Source organism: Ursus arctos, unplaced genomic scaffold, assembly GCF_023065955.2.
Source record: "Ursus arctos isolate Adak ecotype North America unplaced genomic scaffold, UrsArc2.0 scaffold_2, whole genome shotgun sequence".
In the NCBI taxonomy this organism is placed as follows: domain Eukaryota; kingdom Metazoa; phylum Chordata; class Mammalia; order Carnivora; family Ursidae; genus Ursus; species Ursus arctos.
Window position 1 is genome coordinate 22,742,342 of NW_026622874.1, and position 26,142 is coordinate 22,768,483.

Sequence of the window (26,142 nt, forward strand, 5' to 3'; positions counted from 1 at the left end):
ATTCAGTAAAGGGGAGGATAAAGGCCCTTTTCTTTCCCCCGTTCTTCTCTGTTAATGCCCTGGGAGAGCTTCACCTGATTTGGCAGGTGATCGAGCTGACTGGAGGAAATGTCATCTGCACAACACAGAGAAGTCACTATGCAGGTAATTCTGTCTCTGGAAAGCGTAGATGACTACAGCAATTAACTGATCAGAAGCTTGGACCCATGACCAGAGTTTGGCAGACTCATCCTTTGAACTAAGCAGACTTTTCATTAGGCAGAACTGCCAATTGTTGGATCTCTGTGAGACCGTCTTGATTCCTATACTGCTAGCTGTCTGGTTAAACAGAGATGCTGTACAACTCTTGGAATTAGCCATGTGGGGCCTGGAAACCCAGTGCTGAATACAAGGGGGCTGGGGCATTTTTCTGATATCGTCACACTGAAGGTTCTTACCAGGACTTTCGTCCTTTTATGAATCTGTTATACAAGTTTCACGTCTGTTGGTTGACTCCCACTGCACGCCTGCTAAGAGAAGAAATAAAACCATGGAAGGCCATGGAGACTTCTAAATTTCCTTTGTTTTTTGTTCTCCGTATGCCTAGATTTAGCTTTAATAATCTGTCAGCCTCGCAGGATTTTCCTGTTTGCTTTCATATCAAATGTGGATTTTATTCCTCATTTTCTTGTTATTTCCTGTAGGCGGATTACAGTGTTCCATTCTGTTCTCTGGAATGGGAATTCCTTGCCTCCTTTTGATCCCTTCATGCCTGTAGTGCTTCATTTCAGACCACGAGTATGCTTTTTCTTCGGAGAGAAAAAAATCAATTTCCTCTGAGCTGAAGAATGGCCCACGGTTTTTATTAGTCCCCAATGCTGTGTTAAATTTTCTTAATAAAGAGAATTTTTGAGGTCTACAGACAGTGTCTGAAACAACTACTGTTTGGTTTCCGAGCCCAGCTCAGCTTCAGCCACAGTCCAAGCTTGCCCCCCCTTCTTTGTCTCTAGGGAGCTAAGAACGGTGTTTTCTGATTGGTTGCTTTTGTTGGTCTCTTGGGTCCTCAGGCATCCAGATGTACCTCTGCAACCGAGAGCATTATGGCTACCTGCCCATCCCCCTGAAGCCCCAGCAGACCCTGCAGGAGGAAATCGAGAACCTCGTCCACGTGCAGATAGAAGCGATGAGTGAGTGACCCCGGAGCCTGGGGGACGGCTCAGGTTCCCTTGCCACCGTGGCCGTACCAGCCACTCTTCCCCTCTCCCAGGACTGAGATCTCACAGCCATCAGTCTGCCTTGGCTGAAACATTCATTCATTCTTGAACTTCTCCTATACGACATACGAATATGACAATGTCTGCCCTTTGGGAGCTTCCGAGCCAGGTGGCGAGCTGGGTACACAGTAAATACATCTCACACAAGGTCATGAGGGTTCGAATGGCGTTTTGGGGTGTGGACTTAAACTCTAAACTTTTACTGCTTTCTAATTATGTGACTTTGGAAAAGCGATCTAACCTCCTTAGTTGTGAAGTGGAGATAAAAACTTAGGGCTTGGGGGCAAATTCTCTGTGATATATATAAAAAGTCCAATAACAATAATTATGACTTCAATAATAGCTTATCATGTAATACATACTGGGCTGAGCATTTTTTGGTCCATAGACTCATTAATCCTTACAACAATCAATGAAAGGGTTTTTATTATCCCCATATCACGGATGAAGAAGTGGAGGTAGAGAGAGTGTCAGCCACTTGCCCTAGATCATTTTACTAAACAAATGACAGATTGGGACTTGAATCAATGCTGCAATGTACAAAGGTCATGCCCTTAAACACTGCATCATTATTGCCTCTGGGTCTAGCATGATGTCAGAATCAGTAAATTCTCAATAATCAGTTGCTGTACTAATTATGATGGATAATGTGCACTGGTGGCTCAAGGAGAAGGTAATGGATAAGCTCTGCCTAGGGGAGGATGCTGGAAACGGCTTCCCAGAGGACGGAATATTTGTGCTTCATTTTCACGCAGCATCTGAGAAATTCTGTTGTTCATCACGGGAGTGAAGGATGGGAGGGGGCAGTGGAGATAGCTGGGGAGGCAGAGCAGAAAGTGAGGCTGGAAAGTGGGCAGGAGTCCAGCCAGAAGGACCTCTAATGCATAAGAAGGTGTTTGGACTTTTCCTGAAAGGAGGGGAACTCTTGAAGAGATTTTTTAGCAGAGAAAGGTCTGACTGAAATCTGGATTTAGAAAGGTCTCTCTCGAGGTAACAGAAATATGACTGGAGTAGGGCGGGGCAGGGGATGGCTGGTCTCAGGCCTGAGGTGAAGAGACCATTTTGGACATTACATGGTAAACTAGGCACAAGACAGTGAGGATCCAAGCTCGGGCAGGACCAGGGGGAGTGGGGAGGAAGGAAGAGATTCAGAGAACCTCGTGACCTTGGCTTGAAGGGACTCAGCCAAGAGTCTGTGGCTGAGCAAAAGGGAAGCAGAGAAAAACTTCTAAGTTCTGATTTGAGTGCTTTGGGATCACTGTCCGAGTTTTAAATGGTAGAGAGCACACAGAATAAAGGAGACATTTGCAAAGAAAAATCATGAGTTCATTTTTAGACCCATCGAGTTTCCCGTGAATATCTATTTCCTGCTCCTCACCTTCAGACAGTAAATGCCTTGTTCATCGTATTTGTCTCAAGGTGTAGTCCTTTTCCTGTCACCTAGTAGGCACCCAGTAAATATGTGTTGAATAATTGAATGAATAAATGAATACATGGGTTTAGGTTGAAATGTCCAGTGAGTAGATGGAGAGATGGATCTATGAAGCCTAAAGACGTTGAGTTGAGATTCATGAACAAGATAACGGGACATCACAGAATTTCAATAAAACAATGTGAGATGTGGAAGGAAGTTCAAGTAAGATAAAGACTGAGAAGTCCAGTGGATTTTGTCAGCTAATGCCCATAACAAGAACGGTTTCAAAAAGGCTAACTCAGAATTCAAAGTGTTTGAGAAGTAACTAAGAAGGAAGGAAATAGAGAAAAAGCAGAGATTTTTTTTTTTTTAAGAAATATGGTTGGGACCCAAAAGTAAGAAAGACAATACTAATTTAATAAAAGATTCATCAGGAAACTCCTTTTAAATAGCAGGCTCTCCTATTGTATTTACATAAGCTTCTATTTGCAAAATATCAGTCAGCTCAGTAGACCAGGAGCACATCAGTGGTGCTGAGCAAAGTACGTCCACAGACTACACTTGGAATGAGGAGAGGAACACTCCTACCATCACAGCCTTTGTGTGCTGATGTGCATGGTACTTTGTAAGCCATCCAGTCTTGCCTCATCTCAGTGTCCCTGGGTTTGAAGAAAGCAACAAGAGACACTATTGCTCTCTAAGTGTATAGAGAATAATAGGGATAATGAACTAAAAACATCCAGCCTTCATAGAGGGAATGAGAATTGAATAGGGAGCTGGTTCATTGTGACAGGATTTCTTGAACCAGCCCTTAGGAATTTCTTTTGTGAATTTCTTTAAGACATACTGCTTCTGCCTATTGTCTATGTTCTAGACGAGGGCAGTATCTTACTGCCTTTTATCCCGAGCACCTAGCACAGTGCATGATATATGATCGCTACCAAACAAACAGGTGCTGACTCTATGACCAAACAAGTGAAAGAACGAATAAGGGAATGCATGAAAACTGTATTGCAGAGAGCACTGAACCCAAATCCAGAATAATGAATTTCAACCCAAGCTCTGTCACTTAGGAATGGAGAATTCACCTCTCGGAGCTTTAGTTCCTTTATCTGTGGAGTGAGGATAATAGCACTTACTTTGCAGGGGTGGGAGAGGCAGACAAAATAATGGACATCAACTCCATAAAATAGTGAAGTGTTGCCGTTATTAGGGCTCAGTTTGACCCTTGGTAATGTGCGTCCTCTTATCACCACTATTTCGTGGCCATCAGACTTGACTCCAAGTAGATGTCGGCTCAGAGAGGGCCAGTGAGAGCCTTGTCTTCTTTTGTTTTCCCCATTGAACTGAGAGCACAGAAGCTTCCCTGTATGTAGAAGCACACACATTGTCAATAAAGTTTTCAATTATTATTAATTACAAACATGCACAATACCATGCTACGTAAGTGGAAGTCACCTGAAAAGAACCTATAATTTATAGCCATCATTACTGATCTCCCAATGCACACCAACGCTAGTGTTAGGCACTTTATATATGGCATTTTATTTGTTTCTTATATTTACCTTCTTTAGTTATAATTTTGTTAAAATTTCAGATTCCGAATTTTAAAAAGTAGAACATAATTGGAGCAAGAAAAATAATTAGAAAAATAAACCTTTGAAGGTAATAATGCAGAAATATCAACTGGAAGCCACTGTAGGATTAAAAAAAAGGATTAATGGTGAAATCATATCTGTCAAGTGCCCTCAGGAAAGATGAGCCAGATGTTAAAAGCATTTTGCACAGCATCTGGAACCCAACGGGCAGTAAAGAAATGGCTGCTAATAGACTACACCAACTGAAGCATTAGAACAAGGATTCTATTTATGTACAAACGTTGAATGCCTTCCTACAATCTATGAGTCACTCTATGAAGGTACTGGGGATTCAAAACATTTTACAACCAAGTCAGTTTTGGGTGTATGTATTTAACTGGAGACACAGGAAAAACATCCCAATGGTGCAGTATAGTGCTTTCTAAGAAGAGCATATATAAGAGCAGTTGGGATTTGGAATAGGGAGAAATTCAAGTCCTGGTGGTTCTCAAGCTGGGCTTTGCTAGAAGTGTGCAGTTTAAATAGAAGGAGTGATACAGTGAGGGCACAATAGGCAAAGGAAATAGACCAAGCAAAGATATCATCCAAAAAGCATTCTCACCCTGGAAGAGAGTTGGCTTTGAAAAGTAGAAGTAAATAAAAATTGGGGGTTGGGGTGGCTTGATTGTTGTGGCCCTGGAATCGCACAGGTAAGACAGAATGCCCATCCTGAAAACAGTAAGGAGGCAAGGAAGATTTTAGAAGAGAGAGTCAGGCTCTGAGTACTGATTAAACACTTACTATATTCCATGGATTGTTCAAGATGCTGGAGATACAGCAGTGAGCAAAATCAGCAGAAGCTTCACCATCAGTGAATTTATATTCTAACAGAGAGAGATAGTATATCAAGGGAGCAGCCACAGGAATATTTGGGGGAAGAGTGTTCCCAGCAGGAAGAACTACAGAGGTGCCTGGGTGGGTCAGTCAGTTAAGTGTCTGACTCTTGATCTCAGCTCAGGTCTTGATCTCAGGCTTATGATTTCAAGCCCTGCACTGGGCTCCACATTGGGCATGGAGCCTACTTAAAACAAAACAAAACACAACAACAACAACAACAACAACAACAACAACAACAAAGTACAAAGGCTGTTGGGAGAGCTTGCGATGCTCCAAGAACAATAGGCCAGTGTGATCAGAGTACAGAGGAGTTGAGTAGAAGGAGATGAGGTCATAAAGGAAGAAGTGTCCAAATCATTCAAAGCCTTGTGGCCACAGTAAGGAATTCAGATTTTATTCTAAGAGTAATGGGATTCCATGTGGAGTGGGGCAGATGGAGTGGCATGATGTGATTCATGCATTTAGAAAGTTCACTCAGTCTGTGGTCCGGACGTTCGAGTATAGGAGAAGCAGTACCTCTCTCTTGGTGAGAGAAGATACAGTTGGGATGCAAGCGGTAGCAGGGAGGTGATGAGAAGCAGGTGGCTTTAGGATTTATTTTGTTGGTAGAGCCAACAGGACTTACAGAGACCTGGATGCAGCTAACAAAGGAAAGGAAGGAATCCAGATGACACCAGGATTTTGGCCTGGGATACCCTTTAATGAAATGTGAAAAGATTTGGGAAGGGAAGCTCTGGTCATGTAAGCTTACAATATTTTAAAAACATCTCAGCGAAGAAGTTAAGATATTTGGATATGAGTCTGGCGTTCAGGGACGAAACTCCAGCTGGAGACAGACATTTGAAAGTCATCAACATTAAAAGGACATTTGAAGCCATGGAACAGTATGAATTTGTTTAGTAAAAGATCATAGAAAGAGAAGAGGGAAGGGAACAGGACAGATCCCTAGGGGGGACAAACAGCCAAAAAGCTGGAAGGAAAAATTGCGAAGTGTCTCAGAAAGGAGCCAGATGTGGCTGAGAAGTCCAGTAAAATGAGGATAAGGAATTTAACATTGGTTCTGTCAAGATAAAGATCTGTGATGACCTTGATAAGAGCCACCATAGAGCAATGATGGGGACACAAGCCCACTGGAGTAGGCCAAAGGGAGGACAAGGAGGAGATGAGAAAGTGGAATCTTCTTGCGATGGGGATAGAGAAATAGGATGGTGGGTGAAAGGGCATGAGAGATCAAAGGAGAGGTTATTTTGTTTTGTGTTTTTTTTTTTTTTTTCAAGACAGGGTTTCAGCATATTTATATACTAACAAGAAGGATCCAATATGTAAGGAGAACTGGATGATATAGAAGAGAAGAAGGCAGTTGTAAGGCTCAGGTCTGGAGAAAACAAGAGGCATTGTTTTCTAGGACAGAATTGGAGAAGTTGTCCGAGGTGGGAACAAACTCTAGCAGATGGGAAGGCAGAATGTGTAAGTACAGACACAGCTGGGTTTGTGGACTTGAGGTAGAAGGAAAAGCTAGGTCTACTTTGAAGATTTTCTTTATGAGTTATGTAGTCCATCAGCTGGAGAGAGATGCTGGAGGTGTCAGGAGAGAGGATGAGGCATAAACCAGACCGCCGGGAGAGTGGGAAGGTAAACTTACTATGGAAGTATGGTTGCATCATTTGGCAGTGTTGAGTGCCAGTGTGACATCTGTGGTTCTAATTTTGAAGTGATTCAGTCAACACAATTGTGTGAATTTCTCTTGCAGTATTCTTGGGGCTGAGTAAGTGGATAATCAAGTTTAAGCAGGATTGGGATTTTACCAAGCAAGATCAACGGAAGCAAATCAAGAGTCTTTACAAGGGGGAGGGGGCGCTGCCGGTTAGAGTGCTAGCCCAAGAAATCTAGGGTGGGTACTGACGGACATGAGGACATGAAAGACGTGATGGCAGCAGACATGGTAGTGGGTCACCGAAAGAATGGTTGTTGGTACAGGCCCCAGAAGCCCGGTTGTCGAATGGATCCCCGTGAAGATGAGCTCAAGTTTTAAGAACAATGGCAGGGACAGCGAGACGGTGAGCCGAAGGCTGTCATCGTCAGTGGCTGAGGGGGCACGACCAGGGCGCAGACGGTGCTAACATACACTGCAAAGAAGCTGGGGGTTTTGAGGGATGAAAGGGAAACCGTCTGGGAGACAAGACAAATCAGCTTCTACTCTGACAGGTGAAAGGGAAGCAGTGTCCTCCAAGGAAAGCCAAGTTTTAGTTAAAATAAAAAGGTGAAAAGACATTCAGAGAAAGTAAGGGACTAAAAATGTCAAAGAGTTGATGAGTTACAGACTAGAGTTTCAGAGAGCAGAGTGAGGACTCGGGTGGGGTGGGAGAAAGGGTGAAGTACCAGCGAAGGCTCACGGGAAGCACCGTGCCCATCACTCTACATGTATGTACTCACTTCGTATGTTAGGGGCCGTACAGAAAATTGGGGAATGAATGACAGGAGGCCAGATCTGGTAAAAGTGAAAGAAGTCAATGGGTTCTATGCGATATGAAGGGATAGTTCTTGCAAGTCAGAGCATGAGGTGATGGGAGATCTCAGGTGCCCGTTCTCAGTAACAACATTCTGGAGCCACAGAATGTCAGGTAAAGATTATTAAGATTATTGGACATGAAATCAGAAGGTCCAATAATCTTACCACTCACTCACTATTGGATCTTGACACCAATTACTCCCTATTTGACCCTGGGCAAGTCTACATCTGGGGGGTCTCAATTTCTTCATCTATAAAAACAACCAAAAGATACATGAAGATAAATGATGTCATGAATATGAAAGCACTTAACAAATTGCAAAGTGTTGAGTGTGACCGTTGTTGTCGAGAACAGCATTTCGCTTGAAGGAGAAGATTATTTTGACAATAGTCTGCATAATGAGTTAGAATGAGGCAAGACTAAGTGCACGAGAGTTTGAAAAATATTAAAACAGCCCAAGCATGGACGTGTCTGAGTGGCTCAGTCAGTTAAGCATCCGACTCTTGATTTTGGCTCAGGTCATGATCTCAGGGTCGTGAGACTGAGCCCAGCATTGGGCTCCCTGCTGAATGTAGAGCCTACTTAAGATTCTCTCTCCCTCTCCCTCTCCCTCTGCTCCTCCCCACCAGCTCATGCTCTCTCTATCTAAAATAAATTAATTAATTAAATTTTTTGAAAAACCAGCTCAATCATAGTGAGTGAGGATCTGAGCTATGGTGGTGGCTACAGCAATTGAGGAAGTTCAGGACAACTTTAGTATTATGATTAAATGATTATAATTTAGCTGGGATTTGGTACAAGCACAATCTCTCAAGTATTTTGGGGGACATAACTGGGCTGGTACATTGTATGCTGCTGGATGGTGTGTGCTCCAGTGTAGACTACAGAAAAAGCTCAAGTGATGGTCACCCAGGTGCAAAGACTTAGCTACCTGAGCTCCTGTGAATTCAGCTCAGTTGCCAAGGTCAACTTGATGCCAATGGCTACCAAGGACCAGCTTTGGGGGCAGGCTGAGTGGGGGTTAAGGGTTCAGGAGTCAGACTTAGGTTCAAGTACCAGCTCTATCAGCTCTGTGACCTTGGGCAAGTTGTTTAAGTCTTTGTTTCTTTATCTGTAAAAATAGGGACACTCATACTTATCCCATGGTATATGTTGTGAAAATTTAATAACCGTGATTATATATGTCAAAAGTGTAGCCCACAGTTCAGTGGACAATAAGGTCTCTATAATAGTAGCTGTGATTGATTATTATTCCTAGGTCATGAAACTATCCAGGAGCCAATGAAGCATATTGTCTCAAGTGGTGTGGCACAGTGAGGGACCATGTCAAGGGAGGGATTCAATGAGAGACTGATAAATTATGAATGATGGAGTCAGAAATGACCCCAAACCAAAGCTGGGATATACCTGACCTTCAACTCTGATGAAGCAAAGACACATCCCTTCTCCACGCACAGTAAATTTCTTAGGTCTAACTTGTATCATTCCGTCTTTCCCAGTGGCTTCGCTCTGTCTTCGGGAACAAAACCCAGACATATTTCTCATGTTTTTGCTCAATGGTGGCTTTCAGGAGCCAGCCACTTGTGGCTTGTGGGGGACACTTGTCCTGTGAGTGCACTGACTTCCCATGTTTGATGGAAGCAAAATGGCTAAAAGCAGTCTCTCTGGCTGAAATGTTAAAGCCACGTAGGCCATGTGATTGCCAAACAGAGACCAACAGCGTGAAAAGGGGAACTCAAAATATAACCCCCTCCCAACTCCAAGACCCAAGGAGGGAGAGCCAGACAGCTCCTCAAACAACATTAGGAACAAAAAGGAGTTTGTATGCTAAGTTTCTTTCTCTTAAAAGCCTAACTCTGTACATGGTGGCTCCTCCATCAATATTTGTTGATTTAAAAAAAAAAAATTAAGGAAGACTGGGGTAGAGCAGAAAGGAACAAAATATCCTGGGCTTCTAATGGAAACAGAAACACAGCACTATGTATTCACAGAAATGTGACCAAAGGGGTGTGACCAAAGGGGTCAGGCTAGAAGGAATGAGACCAGCTGTTCTGTTTGGGTTAGGAAACCTGTCTCACTACCTTCCAGAACTTCACATCATTCGATCATAAGTGAAACTGGATGTGATGATTTCTCTTTAATATACCAGGGAAGGGTAAGTTAAACAAATAATACTCTCTGGACAGTATCTCAGTCAGAAGGATAAAGAGGTTACGCTAGGATATCAAATAGTGACAAAATATCACTGGCTTCCTACAGCAATGGCATATTTCTTTCTTTCTTTCTTTTTTTTTTTAAGATTTTATTTATTTATTTGACAGAGAGAGAGAGAGACAGCCAGCGAGAGAGGGAACACAAGCAGGGGGGTGGGAGAGGAAGAAGCAGGCTCACAGCGGAGGAGCCTGATGTGGGGCTCGATCGCATAACGCCAGGATTACGCCCTGAGCCGAAGGCAGACGCTTAACCGCTGTGCCACCCAGGCGCCCCAGCAATGGCATATTTCTTGCTATGCAAAGTCTGCAGTGGTCCTGGCGTCCCTCTGGGCAGCTGTTCTCCAGATGTTGGCACATCATTCTAGGCTGCTTCAAATGTGTGGCTTCTCCATTATCAACATCTGCTACTGTGACCATTGTGGTGGGCTGGGGTGGGAGTGGAAGGAGGGCTTAGAGAGCTAGAAGTAGCAGTTCACGAGGCCATGACCAACCTCAAGGGTGAGCAAGTGATTCCTCTCATCTGCCTGGAACGGAGGAGATGGGTACTGCTGAATAGTAGTGATGGCCACCACCAACAGTTCCTCAAACCACCCGAGTTACCAGTTCTCACTGTGTTTTCTTTGTATTCCCCCTTAAGGAAAATCAAATGAGTACTTTGGATTTGCAGTTCCAAAAATCTTCAAGACCTTCCCCGATTCCCCATTCAGCATTGCTTCCGACCTTTCAAATGTATAGCTTGTAAAGAAAACTTTTTTTCGGAGTATGAAATAAATAAATCTTTTATTACTTAAGATGCAGTGTCCCTCCCATCTGGAAATTTACCTGTTAGCCCTGTACCAAGTTTTGGGATGTGGGCTGGCCCTCAAAGGCGAGTTCCTGTTAAAATAAAGGACCTTTTGCATACCTGTAGCTAAACCTGCTTGGATGGAATAAAAATAGTCCCAGACTAGTCCCCTTTAAGATATACAGAGAAAGCATTATTTAGAAGAAGTCTGGCCTACTTTTGAGGTCTTTCATTATGAGCCACAGTAAGTAATGGCTTAAAAGTTAGTGAGTTTTTACTATGTCAGTTTACTCTGGTGAGTGCTTTGCATGCCGATCTCCTTTAAATTTTACAACCCCCTAAGAGATATATTTTTATTATCCTGATTCTACACATGAAGAGACAGGCTTGGAGGGGTCACTTAACTCTTCCAGACCTTCCCAGACCAAGGTTTGGACCCAGATCATCTGACTCCAGAGCCTTCACTCTTAACCTTACGCTAGACTGACTCTCATCTCCTCTGAAAATAAGCCTTAAGGGAAATGGAGCAAATATTGTAGTCTGTGTATGAACAAGCATTCTGGAAACCCTGGCCATCAGGGTTCTTGTGTAACCACTCAGTCCTCGAGAGCTGCTGAACAGTTATCCCCCACCCCGGACACCCAGGCGCTGTTCCTAGACATCAGGTGTGTGGATGGAATTCTGTTCTCTGAGCCTTACACTAACAAAGCACTCTGTGTGTTTCTTGTGTCTTCCAGTTGACGGTCCTCCAATGGAACCCTCCCAGTTTGTTTCAGTTGTCCCTAAATATCCAGACAAGATGGGATTTGATGAGGTAAGAAAGGTGTCTGTGTGTGCACGTGCACACGTGTGCATATATGTGGCGTGCTTGCGTGTTTATATTGGAGTGCAAGCCTGATCTTACATCAGAAAGCCAGCAAAACTGGGCTTGGCTGCTGAAAAGGCACTGAGGTCTTGAGAAAACAACTCAGTTTTTGTTGTGTCTCAGCTGTTTTATCTTTAAAAAGGAGCATTTGGGGTGCCTGGCTGGCTCAGTCAGAGGAGCACGCAACTCTTGGACTCAGGGTTGTGAGTTCAAGCCTCATGTTGGGTGTAGAGCCTACTTAAAATAAAAAATAAATAAAGAGACAAGATTAAAAAAAGAGAATCACATGCACCTGAAACTAATGTAATATTGTGTATCAACTATCCTCAATATAAAAAAAAAATTTTAAAGGAGCATCATGGTAAAAACAAATTAATCATTGGGTTAGAAAGAAGTTATTATTTAATCATGAGTGAATTTTCTATTTTCTAGGAGCAGATACTGTTATGTTTTGTAAACCTTTTTGTCAAAATTCAAAGGTAAAAAGGATAATGTTTTAAGTATCGAAAGACCTTAACTTTATTCTGAGTGGATAAAAAACATTCTGGAACAGTCTGTGCTTTATTTCCTCTGTGCTGTTCTTCCACGGGAAAAGTTTGAGGGCAGGATTGAGAGGAAAAAGAAAAAGAGAAAAAAAGAGACCTGTTGCAGCAGTCCACCTTTCAGTGGGCAGGAACTTCACAATAGCTCTCCAAGGGCCACATTTATGATAAAGCTTTGACTGCATGAAGGAGGAGGCAAGAATATAAAGAGATACTTCTCTTGGTGATGCACACAACAGCTACGTGGGAGTGCCCCAAGTGGGACTGCAAGTCACCGAAGCCTCTGGGGGTCCCTTATGTCATGTAGCTGCTGATCGGTAGACTTTGGTGATCGAGAGCTTAGGACAGTACCTCAGGAATGCACAGCTGAGATCGCATTTCTCCATGGATTCTGGGTATGTTAGAGGCCAGGCTTTGCGCTGTGTGCTCCCGCCTCTGCTCCAGTGAAAGCAAAAGGCTTGTTTATCATTCTGTGCTTCTTCACACATGTCCCCGAGTACAGCCATCTAAGGCCTGCTGGGATGGGAAGTGCTATTTCTTCTATAAAATTGATGTGGATCTGGGCTTCAGGAATGGGGAAGAGTATTTCATGAATATTAAGTGGAAAAGAGTTAGCAGCTACAATGCCGTTTCCACAGAGGCCAGAATGAGAAGAGATGAGTTTAATGTGCGAGAGAGGAATTAGAATAAAGGGCAAATAATTTTTAAAAGAACCGGGGCTGCACCCGGTGTGTGGGGGGTTGATCCCCACCACACAGTGTCAGCTTCCACATCTTACTAGAGCTGTCCTTCCCAGCAACCCTCACCAGCCCTCAGTTCTCTAGGTGAAAGAACCCGAGGTCTTTACATAGATTCATTTTTCTATTTAAACACATTCCTATGAGGACCAAGACGAAGGAAATCAAATGGGACAAAACCAGGATCTTCTAGCTCTGGTCTTCCGTTTGGGTGGGGGTGTAAGGACTGCGTCACCCTAGAAGTCTTTTGGAAAATGCCAACCCTGGGAGGTGATGCAGGTGCAGGAAATAACTACCCTGGGCTCTAGAACAGGGATAAGATGGTGGGAAAAGGGATTTTCATGGGCCTTTTTAATTCTCCCAGTACTCCATGACTTTGTTGGTGGTGTCTGGGTTGCATTTGGCTCTGTGGCTCTTCCTCTGTTTACTATTCACTAAGTATGAGCAAGCCGTCTGTGTTTTTCCTTCATGGCTACAATTTTTACTGCACTTGTCCTGGCAGAAGCTGGGACTGAAGTATTATTTACTAACGTCTTCCCAGACTAGAGGTCTCTGGTTTGAGGGGACTCTTTGTTGTATTTCTGTCCGTTTTTTGTTTGGGTTTGTTTGGGTTTGTTTCTATTCTCCTGGAGTGACCTCGGGTAGCTCCATGTATACACAGGACAAAACGCTCCTTCCTTTCCGTATCTTTTAAAATTGTGGAATGATAAGCAAAAAACAACAAATGTTGGAGAGGACGTGGAGAAAGGGGATCCCTCTTACACTGTTGGTGGGACTGCAAGTTGGTACAGCCACTTTGGAGAACAGTGTGGAGGTCCCTTAAAAAGTTAAAAATAGAGCTACCCTATGATCCAGCCATTGCACTACTGGGTATTTACCCCAAAGATACAGACGTAGTGAAGAGAAAGGCCATATGCACCCCAACGTTCATAGCAGCGTTGTCCACAATAGCTAAATTGTGGAAGGAGCCGAGATGCCCTTCAACAGATGACTGGATTAAGAAGATGTGGTCCATATATACAATGGAATATTACTCAGCCTTCAGAAAGAACGATTACCCAACATTTGCAGCAACATGGACGGGACTGGAGGAGATTATGCTAAGTGAAATAAGTCAAGCAGAGAAAGACAATTATCATATGGTTTCACTCATTTATGGAACATAAGAAATAGCAGGAAGATCGGTAGGAGAAGGAAGGGAAGAATGAAGGGAGGGGGTAAACAGAAGGGGGAATGAACCATGAAAGACCATGGACTCTGGGAAACAAACTGAGGGCTTCAGAGGGGAGGGGGGTGGGGGATTGGGATAGGCCGGTGATGGGTATTAAGGAGGGCACGTATTGCATGGTGCACTGGGTGTTATACACAAATAATGAATCATGGAACACTACAGCAAAAACTAAGGATGTACTGATTGGTGACTAACATAACATAATAAAAAATTATTATAAAAAAATAAAAATAAAATAAAATTGTGGAATGAAACATGGTCCATCACACTGTGATTCTAATCAGGAAGAATTGAAATGTAAAAGAACACAACCCATTAAGTTATGAAGTCCCAAGTAACAGGGCCAATAGAGTCACCACAGAAATTATGTTTAAAAAAAATAATTACTCAGGTAATCAAGAGAAGTAATGAAATCACAATGCTCTGAATTCACTTTGCCCTACAACAGGTGGATAATTTATTTAAGGAGGACATCTTGTTCTCCCATCAGTTTCTTTGCCCAGAGCTGTATAAATGGATGGAAGTGAGGATATTTTGGAAGGAAGGGTTGCAATTTTAGTGTAGCTTTTGATCCAGTAACACATAGAACATATTGAAGATTAGATTCAGAATGGCTATGTGAACCAAAGCTTCACCCAAGTAAAGTCTGAACCCCAGGTTGGTTACAAGACATAGTTTCTTCTTTATTCTGGGCATGGCATAAAGCAAGCTTTATCTAAACCACATATCATAAACATTTCAATCTGTGTTGTACTTGCAAGATGAGGTTGTTCAACTCCCCCTTTTATGAACAAAGGATCTGGACCCTGAAGCATTCAATGTCTTCCTCAAAGTTGTCTGGGTGGTTAAGTCAGGATGAAGCCAACATCCTCCAACTTATTCCATGGGTTTCTCCTTTTCCTTACTACGTGTCATCAATATTTCTTGCTGGCGGCTGAAGTCTCCTACTCTTAGAGGACTAGTTTAATGTTCAGAGTGAGTTTGTTACTCTTGTGGCAAAAGGACCTTGGGAATACACATATTTACCTGTAATAGCATTCGTGAGTCTTGAGGTTTTTCTGTGGCTCCTTAAATCTGAAAGTAGTCAGGACCGTCTCACTATCCATAGCTCCCTGCCATGGCTTCGTGATATGTATGTGTTTAGGGCAGACATCAGGAATGTAGGGGCTAAGATGAGGGGCTACAGGTGAACCCAGCCCTCATGGGAAGAAATCTGGATGCATATTTTTGGGGACTTCAAGGACGAGTATGATGTGGAAATGATGCCTTTCCATTTCTCCCTTCCGTCAAAGGGCTACCTCCAAGAGTAGGGCCCCTTCTCCTTACTTCTTTCAGAAAAATTCCCTGATCTCTGGGGGAGTTGAAGAATTCTGGCAAAGAAGCTCTTAACATTGAGACCTTGATAATTCTGTTTGGAACCTTTGGAAATGCAAGGAATGTTTTAAGACTAGATTTTTCTCATTCTTTGAATGACTTGAAATTTGTTAACAGCAGATATGAACTCTAAGAATAGCTAATATTTAGAACCCATGAGATAGGACCAGGATCACCCCAGTTTTACAGATGAGGAAACTGAGGCATGGGAACTGGGCCAAGGCAAACACTTAGTAAATAAATTCAGGATGTAGACTTAGGTCTGCTGATAAATCTATCACACTTGCCCAGCTGCCTCCGACCTCTGAGTCTTCTGTTTGGCGTTTAATTCACACTTGGCCTCCTGAAGAGTGATTTTTGAACTTTCCTATGTCAAGAACAGGGCAAACCTGTCCACCAACAAGCATCAGAGAAACAAAGAGAGGGGGAGGTCACTGCAGATGGTTCTGTTTCGAAAGTCATTCTGTTTGGATTAATATCATTTGACTTGACACGAAATATAAACAGATCTTCACCACGGTTTTCCCTATTTTTTCCACTCCTTATTCTAACTGAAACTGTGGTCCTTACATTTACTTAGTTTGTCAAACAGCCCAAAGTAAGACTTGAATAATCTGTGTTTCTTTTCCTTTTTTCTTCCTGTTAGATTTTCATGATCAACCTGAAGCGCCGAAAGGACAGGCGGGACCGGATGTTACGCACCCTGTACGAGCAAGAGATCGAGGTCAAGATTGTCGAGGCTGTGGATGGAAAGTGGGTTGGGTTTTTTCTTGAATCCTTGCAGATGTCGTTGGAGTGGGAAGGTGCCCTCTCTGACAGAGGGTTAGTGCTGGGCGGGAGGAATCTAGAGTCATTAGAAGATAGACACATTGTCAAAATGGCCACATGCAGCCTACTTTGGGAAAAGCTTTATGAATGATAACAGCATGTAAATTAATTTCACCATGTAGAGTAGGCCTGAAATCCACTCACCATCCAGCTAACTCTGGTCTTCATTATGCTGAAGGCTCGCAGTGGAAGTGATTTTCCCCTCTCTCTGGGGGTTTTGGTAATCCTTGTGGTGGTTTCCAGCTTTCCATGGTGTATTGGAAAGAATGCATTTAGAGTTGCATTCAGACCCTGATTTAGAGCAAAGTGGCCAAACTTGGGCCAACCTGAGGAGAATAAATGAGGAAAAATACGTAACAACCTGTATATCGTGTTGCGTGAGATCACGCCATAGCCTGCCTCGGCTGATCACCTTTCCCAGGAATACGGCAGGAAAGTCACAAAGGGAACTTGGTTGAATTCCTTCAAGAGCTTTGTTATTGCTGTTGTTTATTATTTTGCTTTATTTTGCTTTCCTTTGCCCTTTTCTTTGACACTTTATTTCAAGGTGTTGGTTGTTGAAAAACCTGTAGTTTCATGTTTTATGTTAGTTTGGAATATGAATGGCTCTAAGGAGTATGGCTAGAAGCTGTTTTGAAGTTTCTTATGACTTTGAGAATTTCATCAATGTTCTCAACATGTGGCCTGGACACCCATGTCAGAGTCTCCAGGGTTAAGATAGCAGATTCCTGAGTTCTAGCCCAGGGCTGCTGAATCATGATCTCTAGGGCTGGGGATGGGAATCTGCATTTAAGAAGCCTCAAGTTGATTCTTAGGTAAGGATGCCACATAAAATATAAGACACTCAGTTAAATTTGTCCCAAACATTGCATGGGCTTACTTACACTAAGAAATTTTTCATTGTTTATGTGGAATTTAAATTTGACTGGATGTTCTATGTTTTACTTGCTAAATCTGGCAACCCTGTTCTTTGGTGCATGAGAGTTTGGGAACCACTGCTTCAAATACCTAAGAGCCCAAATTTTATTTATAGGTCACATGGACCAAGGGAAACTAGTTGAATTGTAAGAGTTCTTTTTATTTGTTCCTCATACAAGTCTCTTGTCAGATATATAATTTGCAAATATTTTCACCTATTTTATGTGTTGTCTTTTCAATTCATGATGACATCCATTGAAGAACAAAAGTTTTTGATTTTGATAAAGCCCAATTTATATTTTTGTTGTTGCTTCTCCTTTTGGTGTTGTATCTAAGAATCCATTGCCAAATCCAAAGTCATAAGGACTTATTTCTATCTCTCTTCTAAGAGTTTTATAGTTTTACCTCATATATCTTTTCACATTCAATTTTTGCTCCATTTTGAGTTAGTTTTTTATATAGTATGAGGTAGGGATTCAAATTCCTTCTTTTGCATATAGTTTGGGTATCCTTGCACCATTTGTTAAAAAGACTATTCTTTCTCCCATTGAATTGTCATTACCCTAGTCAAAATCAATTGACTATAAATGTAAGGGTTGGTTTCTAGACTCTCAATTCAATTCCATTGATGGATTATGTCAATCCTTATGTCAATACCACATTACCATATGACCGTACCTTTGTATGTAAGAAAGTCTGAGTCCTTTAACTTTGTTATTCTTTTTCAAGATGGTTTCGGCTATTCTAGGTCCCTTGCATTTCCATGTGAATTTTAGCATCAGCTTGTCATTTTACACACACAAAAAAGTAGCTGGGATTTTGATAGGAATTGCATTGAATCTGTACATCAACTAGGGGGACCATTTCTATCTTAATAACTTGAAGTCTTCTGGTTCATGGTCACAGGGTATCTTTCCATTTATTTATTTAGATCTTCTTTAATTCTTTGAATGATTTTCTTTGGTAGTTTTAACTATTGTGTTTATTTTGTGAAGTATTGTGTTTATTTTGTTAAATTGATTCCCAAGTATTTCACTTATTTAATGCTATGGTAAACAAAGTTTTTTCTCTAATTTCATTTTTAGATTGCTCACTTCTAAGTATGTAGAAATACAATTGATTTGTGTATATTGATCTTATATTCTGCATCCTTGTTGAACTCACTTATCAGTTCTAACACTGTGTGTGTGTGTGTGTGTGTGTGTGTGTGTGTGTGTATTCCTCCTCAGTATTTTTATATATAAGACTATGTCATCTGCAAGTGTAGATAATGTTACTATATCTTTTCTAATGTGAATGTCATTTATTCATTTCATTTGCCTAATTTCCCTGGTTAGATCCTCAAGTAAATTTTGAATAGAAATGGTGAGAGTGGACATCCTCGTCTTATTCCTGACAATAGGGGAAGCATTCAGTCTTTCACCATTAAGCATAATATTAGTGTATGAGGTTTTCACAGTTGGCCTTCATTGAATAGAGGAAGTTCCCTTTTATTCTTATTAAATTGAATGCTTTATCATGAAAGGGTGTTGGTGTCTTTGTCAGTTTGGGCTGCTATAACAATTACCATAGACCAGGTGGCTTAAAAACAAACATTTATTTCTCATGGTTCTGGAGACTGGAAAGTCCAAGAGCAGGGTGCCAACATGGTTGGAATCTGGTAAGATGTCCTTTTCTGGCTTATAGATGGCTGTTTTCTGGATATTCCCTCACATAGCAAAGAGCAGAGATAGAAGAGCCTGCTCTCCCATGTCTCTTTTTATAAAAGCACTAATCTCATTTATGAGAGTTTTGCCCTCCTGACTTGGGGCCCTACCTCCTAATACCATCAACTTATGAACTTGGGGTGAATATAAACATTCAATCTGTATATAGTTGGATTTTTCGAGTGTTTTTTTTGTGCCTATTGAGATGATCGTATAGTCATGTGATTTTTTTTGTCTATTGAGGTAGTGTATTATATTGATTGATTGTCACATGTTAAACCAATCTTACAATCCTGAATAAATCCCATTTGATCATGGTGTATAATCTTTTTTATATGTTGCTGGAATCTGTTTGCTAGTATTTTCTTTTTTATTATGTTCATTTAGCTAGCATATAGTATATCATAAGTTTTTGATGTAGTGTTCAACGATTCATTAGTTGTGTATAACTTTCTGGAGAATTTTGGATCTATGTTAATAAAGGATATTGGCCTATAATTTTCTTGTGACATCTTTTTCTAGTTTTGGTATCAGGATAATATTAGCTTCATAGAATGAGTTGGGAAATGTTCCCACCTCTTCTGTTTTTTGGAAAAGTTTGTGAAAGATTGATTGTAATTCCTTAGATGCTTGGCAAAGTTCCCCAAAGAAGCTAACTGATTGTGGATCTTTCTTTGTGGGAAATTTTATTACTAATTCAACTGTTTTACTTGTTATAGGTGTATTCAGAGTGTCTATTCCTTTTTGAGTCATTGATTTGTAACTTTCTAGCAATTTATCATATTTTTCTAGGTTATCTAAGTTGTTGGCATACAGTTGTTCATAGTATTATCTTATAATCCTTTTTATTTCCCTTAGATCAGAAGGGGGTTGCCTACTCTTTCATACCTTTTTAAAAATATTTGAGTCTATCTTTTTTTTTCTTGATCTGCTTAGCTAAAATTTTATCAATTTTGTTGATCTTTTCAAAGAACCAACTTTTGATTTTGTTGATTTTCTCTATTGTTTTTCTGTTCTCTATTTCACTTATTTCCACTCTAGTCTTTATTTTTTCCTTCTGCTTGCTTTGGGTTTACTTTACCCTTCTTTTTCTAATTTCTTAAAATGGAAGATCAGATTATTCTTTCGAGGTATTATTTTTTAATATAGGTATTTATGGCTATAACTAGCCCTCCCAAGTACTACACCAAGTGCATCCTGTAAATTTTGTATGCCTTGTTTTCTTTTTCATTCATTTCTAACTATTTTCTAATTTCCTTTGTGATTTCTTCTTTGACCCATTAGCTTTTTGGGAGTGTGTTATTTAGTTTTACATATTTGTGAATTTTCCAAATTTTCTATTGTTATTGATTTTTAATTTTTTCCATTGTGGAAAAATTGTGGAACATGTCTTATATGATTTCAATCCTTTTAAGAATACTGAGGCTTAATTTATGATCTATATGATTTTTATGGTTTAACACAAGGTTTTTCTTAGGGAATGTTGCATGTGTACTTGAGAAGAACGTGTATTTTGCTGCTGTTGGGTGGAATGTTCTATAGAAATCTGTCAGGTCTAGTTGGTTTGTTGTAATTCAAGTCTTCCATTTCTTTGTTGTTCTCCTGCCTCATTGTTCTATCCATTACTGATAGTGGGTTATTGAAGTATCCCAGTATTATTGTTGAATAATCTCTTTCTTTTCAGTTTCTCAGTTTTTGTCTCATGTTTTTGCTCTGGTGTAAGGTGCATTTATAATTATAATTTTTGTCTTTCTAATGGGTTGATTTTTTAATTATAAAATGTTCTTCTTTATCTCTAGTAATTGCTTTTGTTTAAAAGTTTATTTTGTCAAATATTAATATAGCTCCTTCAGCTCTCTTGTGGTTACTGGTTACAGAATATATCCTTTTTCACCCTTTCACTTTAAACCTATTCGTGTCTTTGAATTTAGTCTATGTCTTGTAGACAGCACATAGTTGAATCATGTCCCTAAAAACTCATTCTGCTAAGCTCTGCCTTTGATTGTGGGGTTTAACCCATTAATATTTAATGTAATTACTGATAGGGTGGAATTTATGTCTGCCAGTTTCCATTTGTTTTCTGTATGTTTTGCATCTTTTTTGTCACTCTGCTCTTCATTAGTGCCTTCTCGTGTTAAAAAGATACCTTCTACTCTACCATTTTAATTCCCTTGTTGTTTCTTTTACTACATTTTTTAAGTTATTTTCTCAGTGACTGCCATGGAGATTACAATTAACATTTCAATGTATAGCAATCTAGTTTATATTAATACAAACCTCCTAGAAGAAAACATAGGGGGTAATTTCCTCAACATTAGTTGTGCCAATGGTTTTTGGGCGGGGGGGATTTAACACCAAAAGCACAAAGAAACAAGTGGGACTACATAGTAAAAGAACCTATCAACAAAATGAAAAGGCAACCTACCTAATGGGAGAAAATATTTGCAAATCACATACCTGATAAGAGGTTAATTTCCAAAATATATAAAAACTCATACAACTCAATAGCAAAAACAACAACAGCAAAACCCAAACAAGTTGATTTAAAAAATGGGCAGAGGATCTAAGTAGACATTTTTCTAAAGAAGACATGCAGATGGACAACAGGTACATTAAAAGGTACTCAGCACCACTAATTATCAGGGAATGCAAATCAAAACCACAATGAGATATCACCTCATACTTATTAGAATGGCTATTGTCAAAAAGACAAGAAATAATTGAACACTACCTCAAAAACTAATGAGATACTATATGTTGGCTAATTGAACATAATAAAAAAATAAATAAAACCAACATTTCTCCCCTATTTAAAAAAAAAGATGAGAAATAGCAAGTGTTGATGAAGATGAAACAAAAAGGGAACACTGATGTACCGTTGGTGGGAATGTAAATTGGAGCAGCCAGGATGGAAAACAGTATGGAGGTTCCTCAAAAAATTAAAAACAGAACCACCATATGATCCAGCAACTCCATTTTTGGGTATTGATCCAAAGAAAATGAAAAAACAAACAAGCAAACAAAAATATGTACCCCCATGTTCATTGCAGCATTATTTACAAAAGCCAACCTAAGAGTCCTATCAGTGGATGCATGGATGAAAAAAATGTGCTATCTATAAATATATACAGTGAAATATTATTCATCCATTGAAAAAGGAAGTCCTGCCATTTGTAACAACATAGATGGCTTTGAGGGCATAATGCTAATGAAATAAGTCCGACAGAAAAAGACAAACACCATATGGTCTCATTTATATGTGGAATCTAAAGAGAAAAAAAAATTCATAGATACAGAGGACAGAAGCGACTGCCAGAGGCAGGGTTGGGAGGTGGGTAACATGGGTGAAGGGGGTGAAAAGGTACAAACTTCTGGTCACACAATAAATAAATCATGGGACTGTTGTGTACAGCATGGTGACTATAGTTAACAATACTGCCTTGCATGCTTGAATGTTCCTAAGAGAGTAGATTTTTAAGTTCTCATCACAAGAAAAAAATTTTGTAACTATGTGAGTGACAGATGTTAACTAGACTTATTGTGGTGATCATTTCATAATATATATAAATATCAAGTCACTACGGTATACACCTGAAACTAATATAATGTTATATGTCAATTATATCTTGATAAAAAAACCAGCTGAATTTCAGTGATCTACCTCTATACTGCTTCATTTCTTTCACCATCCTTTGTTCTATTGTCAAACAAATGACTTCTTTCTACATTATCAGCCCTAGAACAGAGACTTTTAATTATTGCTTTATGCAGCTATAATTTAAATCAGATAAGAGAAAAAAAGAGTTATCGATGAAAAACATTTATACTGTCATTTATATTTACCTATGCAGTTACATGTCCCCATGTTTTTTATTGCTTTATATGGATTTATGTCACTGTCTAATTTCCTGTCACAACGGCCTTACAGCTCCCTTTGGTATTTCTTGTAGAGTGGATCTGCTAACGACAAACCCTCAGTTTTTGTTTATGTGGAAATATTTTAATTTGTCCTTTATTTTGGAAGGATAGTTTGACTAGACATAGAATTTTTGGTTGACAGTCTTTTTCAGATAGCACTTTGAATATGGCGACCTACTGCTTTCTGGCCTCCATGGTTTCGGAGAATCAGCTGTTAATCTTGTTGGGAATACTTTATATGTAGTGAGTCACTTCTCTCTTTCTGCTCACAAGATGGTCTCTGCTATTTTTGTGCTTAAAAAAAAAAGTTAGATCTGAAGGAAAGACACACACATGTACACAGTTCTTCCTGTCCTCACCCCCTCCAGTATTTAATGCTATTAGCCACTTTTCCTTCATTAGGAAAATATTTTTTCAAAGCTGTCAAAAAACTGATGATACGTAGAACCACGTTGTCAATTGTGAGGGATATGCCAAGTATAAGACACCCTCTTGTCTTTGCATCACTCCTTAAGGAAAGATGGGAAACCTGAAAAGTCTTCCTCAATGTGCAGAAGGGCTCTGAGGAAAATCCAGAACTCTCTCTCTCTGGCTTCTGTCGTGGGGATATCTGAACTTGTTAATTTTCAGATATGTTCTCTGTCATGCAGGGCACTCAACACAAGCCAGCTAAAGGCCCTGAATATTGAAATGCTGCCAGGATACCGAGATCCCTACTCTTCTAGGCCTCTCACCAGGGGTGAAATCGGCTGCTTTCTCAGCCACTACTCTGTCTGGAAAGAGGTAAATAATGCTCGATTTAGATGTGCAGTTTTGTAGTGAAGAGGAAGGAGAGTGGGACTTTGTAGGTGAATTAGGGCCAGATATGAAGCGAACTCGATACGTTCTGGAAGTATGCTTGAAGTTTCTGTTGCCTGTGTCTCCTTCTGACACAAGGCCCGCAACAAACAGGGAGAGGGAGACTTGTTGCCACTGGGGTTGATAACAGGGGAAGATACCTACGTAAGGAGGCCACACACCTTTGGATGTATCCTGATCCTCGGTTGGAATGCCTTGTATAGTGTGTACCCAGCATGTCCTCATTTATTAAGTGATTCCCTCCGAGAAGTCACACAGAAATCATATGAAGTGGGTTGGGATGCATGCGCCCATTTTATCCAAGAGAAAATAATTAAATATCTTGTCTAGGTAAGAAGTGGCAAAGTCAGGACTTGAACCCATGGCTTAGATGGAGGGAGGTATTGGAATGTGGGGTTCTTGATGAAGGGTCAGTTCCCATAAGAAAAGAGAAAGTTCCTACAGAAGGTCCCCTTGAATGCCTTCCCTCTTTGAATGACCCAGTCTATGACTATCATTTCTTTCTTTAAACCTTAAGTGAAGTGTAATTATATATATATATATATAAAACAATTAAATATATATTAAATATATATATATGTTATATATATATATATATATTAAATATATATATGTTATATATATATATATAACAATTAAATAGATTGTTAAATACAGGCCAGTGAATTTCACAAATAGAGTAATAATACAGCCATGTCAACCAGCAGCCAGACCAAGAAACAGGTTGCCAGCACCCCAGAAGCACCTCCTCCATATTTCCTTCTAAGGAACTGTCCCCAAGGGCAATCACCGTCTTGACTTCTAACAGCACGGAATAGTTGTGTCTGCTTTTGTCCTTTTGTTTACATGAGTGGAACCGCAGGGTACTGAGGTACATCCTCTCTCACTATTACATTCGCGAGCTTCATCTAGAACATTGCAGTTAATGTAGATCGTACATCCTCATTGCTGAAAATACACCCAGTTTATTTACCCATCTGACGGCATTTGCTTAGAGCCCAGTTTCGAGCTGTTACTTATGTGCTACTGTACTCCTGACTTCTTAATATATATTCATCTCATAAGAAATAGGCCTCGGACCTCTCATAGGGTCTCTTCCCACTGACGACCTGTACAGGTGATTGACCGAGAGCTGGAGAAGACTCTGGTTATTGAGGACGATGTGCGCTTCGAACATCAGTTTAAGAAGAAGCTGATGAAGCTGATGGATGACATCGACCAGGCTCAGCTGGATTGGGAACTGATGTGAGTGACGAGCCAAGCTTGGCCCAGAGCCCTGAGAGGACCAGTCCTTTTCAAGGGGCAGCGAGCCCCACCTCCCCAGCCGATAGGAGATACGGCTCATGCTTCCGCTTTGCCGGTTTTCTCTCCAGAAATGTTCCCACAAACAAGAAGGGAGTGGAGGATAGGCCGTGGTTTCTGCAACTATATACTCTGCGGGCTGAGAAAGAAACTGTGGGAGCTTCTTTGTGAGACCCGGAGGTTGCCTGCTGATCAGGGGTCTTCAGACGGAGTGCTCATGTGGGAGCATAGCAGAAGTCCTCCCAGTGAAGCATCAGGCACATGGAGAGGTGTGAAGAGAGAGGGGGAAGCGTTCGTTCAAGGGCAAGCGTCCTGTGTCACGCTGGAAAGCGGGTTTCCTCTGTCGCCTCTGACGGTATGGGGGCTGCAGCTCAGCATGAGAGTGCCTCTGTTGGGAAGGGAAGTGTGCAAACAGTAAGAACGCTGAGCTGGGTTCTGTGGAGGGTCAGAGTCAGTCACAGGAAAATCAGGTTTACCAGGGTAGTGCTGGTTCTGAATTGACGTTGAGTTCATGCTCTGGTAGCTGTCTGGGATTTAAGTCTCTCTCTCTGTTTCTCTCTCTCTCTCTCCCTCTCTCCTTCTCCCTCTGCTTCCCTCTCCTTCCCTCTCTCTCCATCTCCCTTTCCCTGTCTCCCCCTCCCTCCCTCTCTTATCTCTGTCTCTCCCCCCTCTCACTCCCCTCCTCTCTCTCTCTCTCCCTGTCTCCCCTTCCCTCCCTCTCTTCTCTCTGTCTCTCTCTCTACCCTCCCTCTCATTCCCTCTCTCTCCATCTCCCTCTCCCTGTCTCCCCCTCCCTCCCTCTCTTATCTCTGTCTCTCCCCCTCTTTCACTCCCTTCCTCTCTTTCTCTCTCTCTCCCTGTCTCCCCTTCCCTCCCTCTCTTCTCTCTGTCTCTCTCTCTACCCTCCCTCTCATTCCCTCTCTCTCCATCTCCCTCTCCCTGTCTCCCCCTCCCTCCCTCTCTTATCTCTGTCTCTCCCCCTCTTTCACTCCCCTCCTCTCTTTCTCTCTCTCTCCCTGTCTCCCCTTCCCTCCCTCTCTTCTCTCTGTCTCTCTCTCCCTCCCTCTCCTTCCCTCTCTCTCCCTCTTCCTCTCCATGTCTCCCCCTCCCTCCCTCTCTTCTGTCTGTCTCTCCCTCTCTCTCTCTCTCTCCCTCTCCTTCTCTGTCTTTCCCTCTCCCTCTGCCTATCTCCCCCTCCCTCCCTCTCTGTCTCTA

General features: G+C 41.2%; 1 protein-coding gene across 1 annotated transcript in view; it reads left to right on the top strand.

The window, feature by feature from the left end:
• The window catches only part of COLGALT2 (collagen beta(1-O)galactosyltransferase 2), a 106,556-nt gene that overhangs the window by 73,557 nt on the left and 6,857 nt on the right, over positions 1-26,142 (top strand). The window contains exons 6-10 of the mRNA XM_026509210.4: positions 1,047-1,166; positions 11,386-11,462; positions 16,044-16,150; positions 23,418-23,550; positions 24,743-24,870. Of these exons, the coding sequence (XP_026364995.3) occupies positions 1,047-1,166; positions 11,386-11,462; positions 16,044-16,150; positions 23,418-23,550; positions 24,743-24,870 (565 nt within the window). The remainder of the gene's footprint in view (positions 1-1,046; positions 1,167-11,385; positions 11,463-16,043; positions 16,151-23,417; positions 23,551-24,742; positions 24,871-26,142) is intronic.